Genomic DNA, 12703 nt, shown 5'->3' with positions numbered 1-12703 from the left:
AATAATCGCCGAGAGCTTAAACATGTACCCCTCCTTCAGTATTTCATAGAGTCATAGAGCGTCTGTTGTACGGCCGATTCTTGCTGGATAAAATCTTCTCATTGTGCTTAATTTCCTGACGCGGCTTCGGCTCCGTGAACGTTATGTACTAACGGGGTTTAAAGGCGACCAGCAGATCTTGAAGGCGCTGCCAGTTTGGAAACAGGTCCGGAACGCCAAAACGGCATAACGCCAAAAACAGGCGCAGCTATCTTACGTTGCCATCGCAAAAGCCATGGCGTTTTTGCAGCCCTTTTTAAGCCCATGGATCGCCCCGAATCTAACTTCACGGAAGAGCATGTTGCCAGCACGGCGGGCTGCCACTTATCATTTTGTGCTAGCTTCTGGAAACAGCTCAGTAATAGGCTCGCCAAGGAGTCCGCATGCTTGCCCTACGCTTGTATCCGCGCCTTGGCTGAGCGCCCGTGCTGCCAAGGCCATGCCTTTAGCGGCATCAGCACTTGATGCTTCGACTTCCACAGCTGCACCCGACCAACAGACATCAAAATGTCCGTTCAGCCAGCTTGCGTCAAAGATCTCAGCCGCTACCGGCGCAGTCCCTGCAACATCTGTCAGGGCTGCCCATCCAGCCGAGCTACAGCCGATCCCTGGGCCAGCACCGCTGAGCCTCGAGGCCCTGAAGGACGTGAGCATCATTTTCCTGGAAGGTCTCCACGTGGCCATGCTCCGCTTCAGTGACAAGTACGGCCCCATCTGCAGGTACGATCAATTTCCGTAGTTCGTACTGTTTGTAGCACGTGTGTTGCATCCCGAGCCAGATGCATCACGAACCTTAAAGCACCCGGTCCTACCCACCCACCCCCTTCCCTTCCCTTCCTCCTCCAATGTCTTCCCCTCGCCCACATTTATTTTTTCAGGTCGCTCCCCCTTTCCCCTCCCTCCGTCCCTGTCTACGCACGTACTTGTGTAACCCTTTCAGGTTCGCCAACCCCGCGTCCCTCAACGGCGCCACCAGCTGGGTGTTTCTGAACTCTCCCGAAAACATCCAGCACGTGTGCGCCACAAATGTACGGAACTACAGCCGCCGCTACCTGCCCGACATATATACCTACGTGACACACGGAAAGGGCATCCTGGGCTCGCAGGTGGGCACATGCATCCATACACGCGGGTGGAGAGGGATGCCGCGGGAGGTCTAGCGGAGGTCGGGTAGGGGGAGGTGTACGACGGGGCTGAGCACCCCACCGGCCGAGAGTGAGAAGAGCTACAAGAGGCTATGAATACCCCATCTTTAAGAGAGGCGAGTGAATAATAATTATAATAATAAAATATAATCGATAATAATAAATAGTATGGAAAGCCATAAATAATAAGGAATCATGACAATCACAATAGTAATAAATACTATTATTGTTACCATTACCATAGATAATAATTTTATTATATAAATAATAATGTCTTACTTATTATACAATTAACTTTTACTAATACGCTTATTATTGTAGCGATTAGTGATGATTGTGTGGTGGGAAGGGGAATCTGGGTGGATTAGGTTGGGAAAAAGGGGAGGGGGAGGTAGTGATGTAAGCTAAGGGTCGAGGGCCCCTCGCTTTTCTTCCCTTTCTCCTTCTCCACCAACCCCCTCTCCCTTTTTGCCCCTCCCCTCCCCTCAGGACGAGTACAATGCTCGCCACAGGCGACTGTGCTCAGGTCCCTTCCGCAGCCGGACGCAGCTGCAGCGCTTCTCGAAGGTTGTGGTTGAAAGGTGGGTGGGGTAGGTGGCAGCTAGTGGAGGGGGAGGGGGAGGGAGGATGGGGAGGGAAGCGGCTGTGCGCCCGAGTCGGTGTATGTGTGATGTATGGGACAGGGGGTTCGTATCTTCACCCTGCGGCCGCTACCCGGCAGACCCTGCCTTCCCCGGGGCACCCTCATCCAGTCACCCTAGTCAACTTCTCAGTGGATCGCTCAGGTTCCGCACCCACCACCGGCATCCAACGGAATCTGCCGGATAGACGGCGGCCCAACTCCATTCCTGGTCAGCTCGCAGGTCAACTTTCTAAGAATTCTTCGACCCTGACAGGTCTCGATCCCGGAACTTTCGGGGGCATAAGTACGTGCTCTACGAGTAGTGCCTGACCTATGCATATATGTGTATGTATGTCGTAACAGGGTGGTTAAGCTTCACCAGTGGCCCCCTTTCCCGAGGCAGTTCCTTGCTCTCGCCTGCGAGTGGGGCACCCTAATCCATTCACCCCATCCAATTTCAGAATGTATTCGTTGGGTTCAGCAACTCACCACCAGCATCCAACCAAATCTAGCGGATCAACGGCGCCACAACTTAGTTCCTGGTCAGCTCGAAAGTTGGCATAATCACGACCTACACAGTTCACAAGATGGGGGGCCACCTCCCAATTCAACACCTCTTACACACCCGAGAGGTCGGCAGGCGGATTCGAACCCGATCACTCCGGGAGCAGAAGTCGGGCCTTAACTTCTGCCAGCCGCCTGCCTATGAGATTGCCTGGACTTCAACTAGTTCACCTGGGAACCTTTGGATGAAATAGATGGGTTTCTGACGCAGATATCATTTTTACTGCGGAAGCGCACTTCCTTGCGCTGTGTATGTATGTATGCGTTGGTATTCGGATCCTTTTTTTGCGTTCTTGTGCCCTGGGGCAGCCGCTTTCAATTGACACGTGCACGTATGGTGCAATGATGTTTTAAATGCCCTTCCCCGTTCCCCTCTTCCCCCCCATACACGCACCCCCCATACATGTGGTTCGTCTTTCCCCTCTTCCCCCCCATACACGCACACTCACACGCACACGCGCACGCAGGTCTCAGCAGTTGGTGGACATCTGGGCGGAGGCGGTCCAGGGGGTGAGCCCCTCCCCCCCCTCCCCCTCCCCTTCCGGAGGTGGTCTGCTGGTCACCGACGTGGCCATTCAGACCCAGCGCCTGACCCTGGACGTTGTGGGGCGGGTGGCGTTCAGTCACGACTTCCGGCAGGTGGAGCAAGTGCGCAGGTAGGGAGGGGGGGTCGAGAGCTGGTACGGAAGCCGTACCAAGTTGTGTAGTACGAGGGGAACGCTCGTCTGGTAGGGGGTGATACGGAAAGGTTGGGTGGGGGGATTCCCTCTTCATTGCCCCCTCCTCTCCCCCCTCTCCCCCCCCACCTCTCCCCCCCACCTCTCCCCCCTCCTCACCCTCCCCCCTCCCCCCCTCCTCACTCTCCCCCCTCCCCACGCCCCACGCCCCCTCAGGGACCTGGCGGGTGCTGCGGGTGACAGCGGGTTGCTCCAGGACCAGGTGCTGTGGGCGGTGAACACATTCGGGGAGGTGTTGGCCCAGATATTCATTACCCCGCTGCCACTGCTCCGGGTGAGGGAGGGGGAAGGGGGGAGGGGAGGGGGGGAGGGAGAGGAGGGGGGAGGGGGAGGGGAAGGCGAGTGTGTGTGTGTGTGTGTGTGTGTGCCACATTATACCTTGTCGGGTTTGGGACCGACGCCGGTGTTGAGTCACTAAGGGCAGCCAAAAGGTTTGAGGTGTGCGGTCGGGTGAGTTGGGTCGGAGGGGAATAGTCGTGAGGAGTAGGCCGTAGGCAGTAGGGAGGGCACTGCACCGGCACCACCACCGGCACCACCCTCCTCTGGACCCCTAAATCACCTCCGGGGCTGTCGTACCTGCAATGGCCTCCCGGAAGGTTCTGGACCGACTGGGTTTGCCGCACCTCCGGCGGCTGGATGAGGCGGTCAGCATCATGAGGCGAGCCATGCTGGACGTCATCCAGGTGGGGTTGATGGGGCCGAGGTGTGAGGGGAGGGGAGGGGAGGGAGGGGACTGACGGGAGGGAGGAGGAGGAGGAGGGGGAGGGCCCACAAATTCCGCTTCCGGAACAGTCCAGGGAGGGCCCCGAGGTGATGGAAGTTGTGGCAGGGGAAGTCGATGGGTTTGGCGCTGCCGTTTTTCCCCGTGTACGGCACGCAGACTGTACACATCCGCACTCTCCGTACCCTCCCCCGCCAGTACCCCTTCGTTCATTGGGGGGGGTGATGGGAAGGTGGGGATGCACCGTGAGCCGTGCCGTGCCTTCCCCGCCGCCGCCGCCTCCTTCTCCCTCAGGAACGGCGTACGGCACTGGCGGCGGGTCTGCCGGGTAGGGACGACTTGCTGCAGGCGCTTCTCACGGTGAGAGCTGGGCGGGGGGTTCCGGGGTTTGGGGGGCCGGAGGTAAGACACGTCTTTCCTTTCCTCTGTGGTGGTGGTGGATGGGTGGTGCGGTTGGTTGGTGTTCGTTGACTGTTCGTCCCGACATAACGTAACACAACGTGCTCCAACCCCTCCAACCCCCCTCCCCTCCCTCCACACTGTGGGCCCCCTCCCCCCCCCCCCGCAATAATACACACAGGCCACAGATGACGCGGGTCGGGGTCTGAGCGACGAGGAGCTCTGGGAGGACGTGCACGACATCATGGGGGCTGGGCACGAAACTACGGCAACCACAACCGCGGCCTTGCTGTACTGCATATCCGCTCACCCGGATGTACGGCAGAGGGTCGAGCAGGAGCTTGACGATGTGCTAGGTTAGCGTGCGTGCTGGTTCGTGGGTGGGTGTCGTTGCATCGCTGTCGATGTGAAAAGAGGGGAGGGGAGGGGAGGGGAGGGGAGGCGCATACACACACGTCTGCCAGTGGATGTCAGGGCCATGTCATCTCGATCAGTCTCCGCACACCCACCTAAATCTCTTTCCCCGCCCCACCCACACAGCCCCCTCTTCCATGGCCCCCCCCTTCCAACCCTGCTCGACTGCCTACCCCGCCATCCCTTCAGGCGACCAGCCGCCCAGCTGCGAAGCGCTGGAGAGGTTGCCGTACCTCCAGGTGAGTTAGGTGGGGTAGCGCGGTGGGGTGGGGCGGGAGCGGGACAAGGGGGGGGCCTCTGGGGTGTGTGGCCCCGGCCCACCCCTCCATGACTTGAGCGCTTATGACCCCCTAGTGGCAGTTTCGGACTCTGGACGCCTTCTTCTGTCTTAGCTCATTTCTAAACTCCTTGCAGCAAATGATTTCCTCCCTCCCTCCCCTACCCGCCCTTCTGCCCCCCTTCTGCCCCCCTTCTGCCCCCCTTCTGCCCCCCTTCTGCCCCCCTTCTGCCCCCCTTCTGCCCCCCTTCTGCCCCCCTTCTGCCGCCCTTCTGCCCGCCCTTCTGCCCCCCTTCTGCCCGCCCTTCTGCCCGCCCTTCTGCCCCCCCCTCCCCAGGCGTGTGTCAAGGAGTGTATGCGGCTGTACCCGGCCATCCCGGTGTTCCCGCGGGAGACCCTCAGCGACGACGTGCTGCCCTCGGGTCATGCAGTCAGCGCAGGTGTGGTGGTTGAGTGGTTGGGTGTAGGGCCCACCCAATAGGCGGTTAGCCTCAGCCACAGGAGGGGGAAGGGGGTACCAGGGGGATACGAAAAGGGGAGGGGGTATTGCAGACGGGCCTTATGTGGGGACTTGGCTGTGCAGGTGTGAGGGGGAGTTCAACGCAGCCCCACAAAAGGGCGGAAGGGGGTCAAGGAGGAGAGAGAGCCTTATGGCTGCTAGGTAACAGCTGTACAACACTCTTTTGGTTTCTTGCTGACCCTGGCCCCCGCGTGTCTGTACGACAGGTGACGTGGTTTTTATGTCATCGTACGCCCTAGGTCGCTCAGCGGCGCTCTGGCCAGACCCCCTCACCTTCAACCCCGACAGGTGAGCCTCCTTCAGCTCCGGAAGGGGGGAAGTGGGGGAGAGTGGGGGGGGTGACCTCTTAAACCTCCTTCCCCCCCCCCCCTACACACACACATACAACCTTGATGGCAACCTCCCTCCGTCCCTATCCTCCACCTCCACCGTACCCTCACCCCACCCCCTCCCCACCAGGTTCACGCCGGAAGGGGAGACGGCTCAGCACCGCTTCCAGTGGCTGCCGTTCGGAGCGGGGCCCAGGATGTGCCTGGGCGCGTCGTTTGCTCTGGTGAGTGAGAAGGTTGGGACGGCAGTGGAGGAGGAGGGGACCTCGGGGGTTTAGGTGCGTGTCCCTCCCATGCCCTGTTCGATTCTCTCCAAGACAACAGACAATCGGCTTCATGTGTGGCTTCATGTGACCGCGGACCCCTCCCGTATGGGGCGCACACACACACACACACACACACACACACAACACTGCAACCCCGGGATCCCCGCAGGGTTGCAGCCGCCCTCCATTCCCCCCTCTGCCCCCCATATATGCCTCGCCCCCTGTGTGTTCAAACAGACAACACCCTTACCGCTGTCCCGTCCCCACCTAAGTACCACTAACCAGTCTGTGGACCCCCTGCATGGGGGGCATGTACGCCCGGGGGGCGCCCGCCTGGTCCCCAGATGTCGGTGGCGCTGATGGCCGCCACCCTCCTGCAGCGCTTCCGCTTCACCCCCCTGCGACCCAACACCCCCATCCTCCCCGTGGCGTACGACATCACCATGAACTTCAACCCCTCCGCCGGACTGCACATGAGGGTGCAGCCCCGGGACCGAGCTGTGCGACGGCTGGGACAGTGAAGTGGATGGGAAGAGGGGTTGGAGGGGGCAGAGCGCGGGGGCCAGGGCAACACCGGGGCCACGCAGCCACCCAGCTAGCTAGGCAGGCAGGTCGCTGAACAAGTCCGGACGGCAGTAGGCCACCTGCCCCACCTGCCCCACCTACCCCGCCGACCAGGCCTCAATCCCCGGGCTATCCTTATCTACCACCGAGATAGCAGCAGTATCACCAGCAAAAGCAGCAGCAACAGCAGCCTTGTTGCAGAGAAGAAAACTTTTCAAGGTGCTTATTGAGATGCACGCAGTGAATCTTTTATATTTATACGTGTTGTCCATCCAACGGTTTCTTTCATAGTTGGAGATGAAACGTTTCAGGGAACCGTCGGTCTTTGAACCTTTTTGTTTGTATGTTTGTATGTATGTGTGTGTGCTTTTGCGAATAACCACTATCCTGTCGTCCCTGCATCGACATTTCCATAACTTGTATGGTTTCATGATGATGTGAGGGTGGTGACTTTCGAACCTGAGCACCAGCTTAACGATTGATGTATTGCATTAATTGGCGATTAAAGGGCCTTATGCTGTTATGTGTGAATTCGTTAGCCGTACAGCATTTCACCGTAATATTGACGTAGCACGTGAGCGGGAATCTGTATAGCAGTAGGATTTTCTCCTCGGCAACCGTTATATGCATGCATTGTTGAGCTGGGTGAGGTGGTTTCCTCTTTCTATCCACGTAAATATCCGTGCCAAAGTAGTTGGCGGTCGGTTTATTTTCGGTCTCCATCATTTCGTCCACCGGAAACATGTCCCGCTACCAGCTGCCACTGGTCGCTGTGTTAGCAGTCTGTTAAAGCAAAAAGCATGATGATGGAGAGGTGGGCGGGTGGTGTGGCCGTCGGCAGGAGTGGCGAATGGATGGACGGACGAGGGTGCCGGCTTGAAGTGGTGCAGGGAGGCCACGACATCGAGAGGCCATAGGACTGATTGATGGGAGTCCCGCAGTACGGCATACGGGACAGGGCAGACAGACTAGGGCAGCAGGAGCATGTGGCCTTCTCCTTGAGCTTCCCCTTCCTGTGCCTTCCTGTGCCTTCCTGTGCCTTCCTGGCAGTTGATTTCTTTCTGGTGTTCTGCTGTAGGTGCTGTAGGTGCTGTGGGGTAGGTCGACCGTTTTTCTCCTTCATTTGTATATTGGCGTGTACTGTACCTTGGCTTGTTGAGACTTTGAGGATGGGGGGGACGATGTTGAAGAAACGGTCTGATCCCAACGTAGATTTGGAAACCTTTGATAAATATCCTATGTTGTGTAATTTGTGGGGATCGTCATGGTGATGTATCTGTTGCAGACGACCCTTTTTGCTGGCAGATCCATACCTGGAGACAGTTAATCAATACTAGGTTAGGCACTACTGGTAATGCACGACCTTTTGCCCCTGGGAGATCCCGGGATTGAGACCTGTCAGGGTCGAGAATCCTTCCGATGGTGGAAGGTATAGTGCCCCTAGTCGATGGACGGTGGTGACCTGGGATTGACTTGCGAGCCGACCAGGAATGGAGTTGGGCCGCCATCGAAGTTGACTAGGGTGACTGGATGAGGGTGCCCCCAAAAAACGGGCAAGGCAACATCTCTATTGATGTGCAGCAGCAATTTGGACATGGCAAATGCAAAGCTTTGGGCCATCCAGATGGCTAGGTGGGTCTGTTGAAGAATCGATGGCAGTGCAGCTGACACTGACTGGTACATCAGGTGGCTTGTACTTGGTGAAGATGTCAATGACAGTCCATGAGCCTGCTGTACAAGCAGCTATTCAGCCATTGCCAAAGGCACCTTGCACCACTATTGTACACAGCTGCAGGCCATGCATGTCCAACATTGGACTGTTAACAGATCCGGATTGCACCAATCCACTTACTCATGTACGACATTTGACAGTCCATTACCCTTGCCAACACATCCCAAAGCAAAAGATGCGGAATCGATATAAATGTATATGTAATATAAAGGGCATTCTTCAAAAAGTTAAACAGAGCCAACCACATTACTGATAGCACACCACATGCAGCTATCCGGCCATGGGTGGGGGCAGGAGGAAACGGGCCTCGAAGTCCTTCCCATACTGAGAGATGAGATGTCCACTGTTGACCGCTGTACATACCCGTGCAGGCGAAGAGCCCACTCACCAACCCTGCCTGCATCTCCTGCATGGACCAGTTGCCATTCATTATCAGCAACCCGCCAGGCTGTAGGACAAGGTGCTGCACTTTAAAATGTGGCATGTGTGCCACCGACTCGGCATCCACCCACTGCTGTTTCCTAGCCTCTTGCACACCAGATGCGCTCAGTGATGGCTGCCTGGTGCCACGAATAGTGTTGTCTCCGGTAAGTGGAACAAACACAAGGTAACCTGTGTTAATAAACGGTCCTCTCCCAAGTCGTGTTAATGTCGGCCAGAGGTTTTGACCCCGAGTCTACATGTGACTATAGGGGAGCTTACCCCTAAACCAATGGGACTACCGATGCATATGCGGTAGTTAAGTGGTCCACATTTGGGCACCGTCAGGACGGCGCAGCGAGATCGCGGAATGTACGAGGGCGACCCATGAGTTTTCCGCTAGTGCCGGTGTTTAGGGCGGTGACCACGCTTATCTCGCTCTCTCACTTTCAACGAGCGGTATTCCTTTTAGGAATCTCCTAAAGTCCTGCCGAACGCTATTAAAATTTTACTCTGCTTGTAACCTTTTCATCGTGCCCTATATCTTCGCCGACGGCATTCCGTTCCGAAATAACAGTCGCCGCCAGCTGCCACCGCAGTTGATTCTCCAACAGGTTATGAGCCCCGTCTAGCGCCGACAGCTATCGCTCGACTTGTTATTTCTACCCCTTATCAAAAATGGTGAAGGACAAACTTGATGAGCCGCTGGACCTCCACAACTATTCAACGTGGCAGATTCGGTTCAGCGCGATGTGCATGGAGCTTGGGCTAGAGCAGGCTTTGCTCGCCGAGCCGTGCAACGAGAAGCAGATTCGTCAATCGCGGAAAGTCGTCAATCTGCTAATCAAGGACGTGAAGGACCTCCATCTTCCAATGGTTACCCGTGCCGCAAACGCGAAGAAGGCTTGGGACGCCTTGGGTTCGATGTTTGTTGCCGACAACATCGCCCGCAAGGTGGCTCTACGCCTAGAATTCGGCCATTTTAGGGTGTGTTCACATGTAGTCCAATTGAGAGTCTGATTGGGAGTCCGATTCGGGGCGGCTTTCTGAATTGTGTTCACATACGATTCGCTGCATCGCGCGAGGTGCCACCGCGCCCAGCTGAAGCTCCGCGGCTACGCCCCATCACCCAAGGCAAGCCAGCATTATCTAGGAACAGAACAGTATAAGTATCGTTTCTATGGCGAAAATTATCACCAGGCTTGTACATACATAGCTGCAGGAGTTCGTGAAAAATGCTCGGTGCGCTTTGCGTGAATTAACAATTGGAAAATGTTCCTATAGTATTGTAATGATAATTATGAGAAACGGTTTGTTAAACAACTTTGTTTTGAGAAAGAAAACTGTGAATCACGTCGAATCATACCCGAAGAGGCCCCCCCGGACCCCAATTCCGATTCGGGTCCAATCAGGTCCAATTCAGAGTCCAATTCGCATGAATCAACCCTGATTCGCCCACATGTGAACACGTCCTTAAGATGGTCGACAGCGAGCCACTTCCGAAGTACTTTGCGCGTGCGATGCAGCTTCAAACGATGCAGCTTCAAACGGACTTATTGGGAGTCAGCCATGTGATTAACGACTCCAAGCTGGTGTACACCGTCCTCGTTGGTCTACCCAGTCGGTACAGCGTGGTGATGACAACATTACTGATGCGCGACGGTGACCTGGACATGGTGAATGTCACATCGAAACTTTTAGCTATCGAGACGGCTAACGGTGGGTCCGGAAAGCCTACCGAGTCGGCAGCCTTTGCATCTGTCGGCGGTTCAATGTTTGGCGTTTCTAATCCTGGTTATGGCAGCTGAGGGCCGGCTAGCAGCAGCTCGGGACACAGTAAGAAGCAGCTCACCTGCTACTACTGCAACATGCCTGGGCACATGGTTAAGGACTGCAGGCAGCTGAAAGCGCTGAAGCAGTTGTCTATTTCTGGACAAAATAAGGGAACAAAATAACAGAAGCAGTGGCGGCGGAGCTAGCAGCAGCAAGCCTGGGTCCGGTGGATCAGCCAGGGGACCAGGAGTTCTGAGGCAGGTCGCGTTCGTGGCATACAACGGTGAGCATCTGACGGGATGGTTCCTGGACTCCACATCTACACATCATGTCACTTATGACCGTTCAGAAGTACTAAACATACGTGTGTACATGGGAGCACTTCAGCATAATGGGCATCAAGGGGCAGTCTTTGTGTCCAACAGAGGTTGGCTCGCTCATTATTCGGTCTAACGTCAACGACAAACATGCCATCACTTTCAAGAAGGTCTACATTGAAAAGGAGGCGATGGTCAAGGTTCGATCACGGTGGTAGCATCATCTTTGGTGGCGGACAGGTAAAGGTGTATGTGCAGGACCATCTAGTATTGACCGGTGAGCGGGATGGCGACTTATACCCCATCTGCTACCGAGGTGGGGACACAGGCACAATCAGGTGGATGCAGACTACTAGGTACGATGACAACGGACAACCGTTTAGACGTGGTACAATGTGCACCACCGTGGATTTCAAGACATGAGCATGCAATTCTATGGCATCGATGTTACTGACATCTGGGATACAGCAACCTCGAGGTGTTGCTGCATCACATGGTAATGGGGTTCGATGTTGATCAACATAGCTTACAGAGAGCCAGCACTTGTGTTTGTGAGACTTGTGTTCTTGCAAAGCATACATGAGGTCCATTTCCGCTAACAGGGCATAAGGCAGCACAGCCGCTTGCACTAGTTCACATGGATGTGTGTGGACCTAAGCCTGAACCTTCACCTAGCGGTTCGTGTTACGTGACAACACTGCTTGACGATCATACCAATCATCCATGTGAAATAGTGCAAGCAGCTGTGCTGCCTTATGCCCTGTTAGCAGAAATGGACCTCATGTATGCTTTGCAAGAACACAAGTCTCACAAACACAAGTGCTGGCTCTCTGTAAGCTATGTTGATCAACATTGAACCCCATTACCATGTTGTGACACAGCAACACCTCAAGGTTGCTGTATCCCAGATGTCGGTAACATCGATGCCATGGAATTGCACACTCCGTCTTGAAATCCACGGTGGTGCACGTTGTACCACATCTAAACGGTTGTCCATCAAGGTTAAAGGGAATTGTCTGACTCCGAAGCGGCATGTATTGGTGTACCTGAGTCGGGTCCGCTGCCATTGGTAGACTTAGGCGATGCAGTCCACGAGGCAACACTGTCACCTGTGGGTGGTGGAGGAATGCCGAGCGCAGGGCTTCAGAAGAAGAGGGCAGGAGTTCAATCCTCCCACCAAAGCCCTATACTCTGTGGGATTGCCCAGCAGCTCCTCTCCATCCCCCTTAGGAGTGTACCTAAATCCCGGAGGCAAAGGGGTAGATCTCGGCTTGGCGTCAACCATCCTATGACACTCCAACAGCTGCTCAATATACCTATGCTGCGACAACACTATCTCACCCGACTTCTCCCTCCTAATCTCCATGCCCCAAAACACCTTCGCTTCTCCAAGGTCACGCACCTTGAAGATCTTCACAATGGCTGCTTTAATAGCCTGGACCATATCCGGGTCTTCTCACGCAACAATGGTGTCATCTACGTGCACCAAAGCAATAACAACCCCACGCTCGTCCGTCTTAACAAACATCACCGGATCAGACTTCGAAGGATAAAGACCCAGCTTGGCGAACTCTGCTGATAGCTTTTCATACCAGCAATGGGGTGCCTGCTTCAAACCGTAAATAGACCTCTCCAGCTTGCACACAAGCGACTGGTCACTGGATTTATACCCAGGTGGTTGCTGCATCCAACCTCCTTCAACTCGCCGTTCAAAAATGCAGTAGACACATCGAGCTGGTGCACCGTCATGTTCCACGCTGCGGCAACTGCTAATAAAGCACGTAATGATGAACCACGTGAGATAGGGGCAAACAACTCCCCATAATCAATCCCCTCGTGTTGCTCGAAACCCTTTGCAACCAAA

The 12703-nt window shown here is 55.5% G+C and overlaps 1 protein-coding gene across 1 annotated transcript; it reads left to right on the top strand.

Moving 5' to 3' along the window:
• Positions 1–274: 274 nt before the first annotated feature.
• Positions 275–9232, top strand: VOLCADRAFT_98735 (cytochrome P450; the record flags this gene model as incomplete). The annotated part of the gene is made up of 16 exons (XM_002957605.1): positions 275–759; positions 980–1145; positions 1674–1769; positions 2838–2880; positions 2918–3026; positions 3264–3381; positions 3704–3790; positions 4123–4188; positions 4409–4583; positions 4768–4880; positions 5256–5358; positions 5645–5726; positions 5898–5991; positions 6414–6512; positions 8701–8916; positions 9098–9232. The coding sequence occupies 16 exons, from the start codon at positions 275–277 to the stop codon at positions 9230–9232; spliced, it is 2187 nt and encodes a 728-aa protein (XP_002957651.1).
• Between the last annotated feature and the right edge of the window lie 3471 nt (positions 9233–12703).

This window comes from Volvox carteri (assembly GCF_000143455.1).
Source record: "Volvox carteri f. nagariensis unplaced genomic scaffold VOLCAscaffold_76, whole genome shotgun sequence".
Taxonomy (NCBI): Eukaryota; Viridiplantae; Chlorophyta; class Chlorophyceae; order Chlamydomonadales; family Volvocaceae; genus Volvox; species Volvox carteri.
The sequence above is the reverse complement of the archived record's forward strand: the minus strand, read 5'-3'. Positions and strand labels throughout refer to the sequence as shown.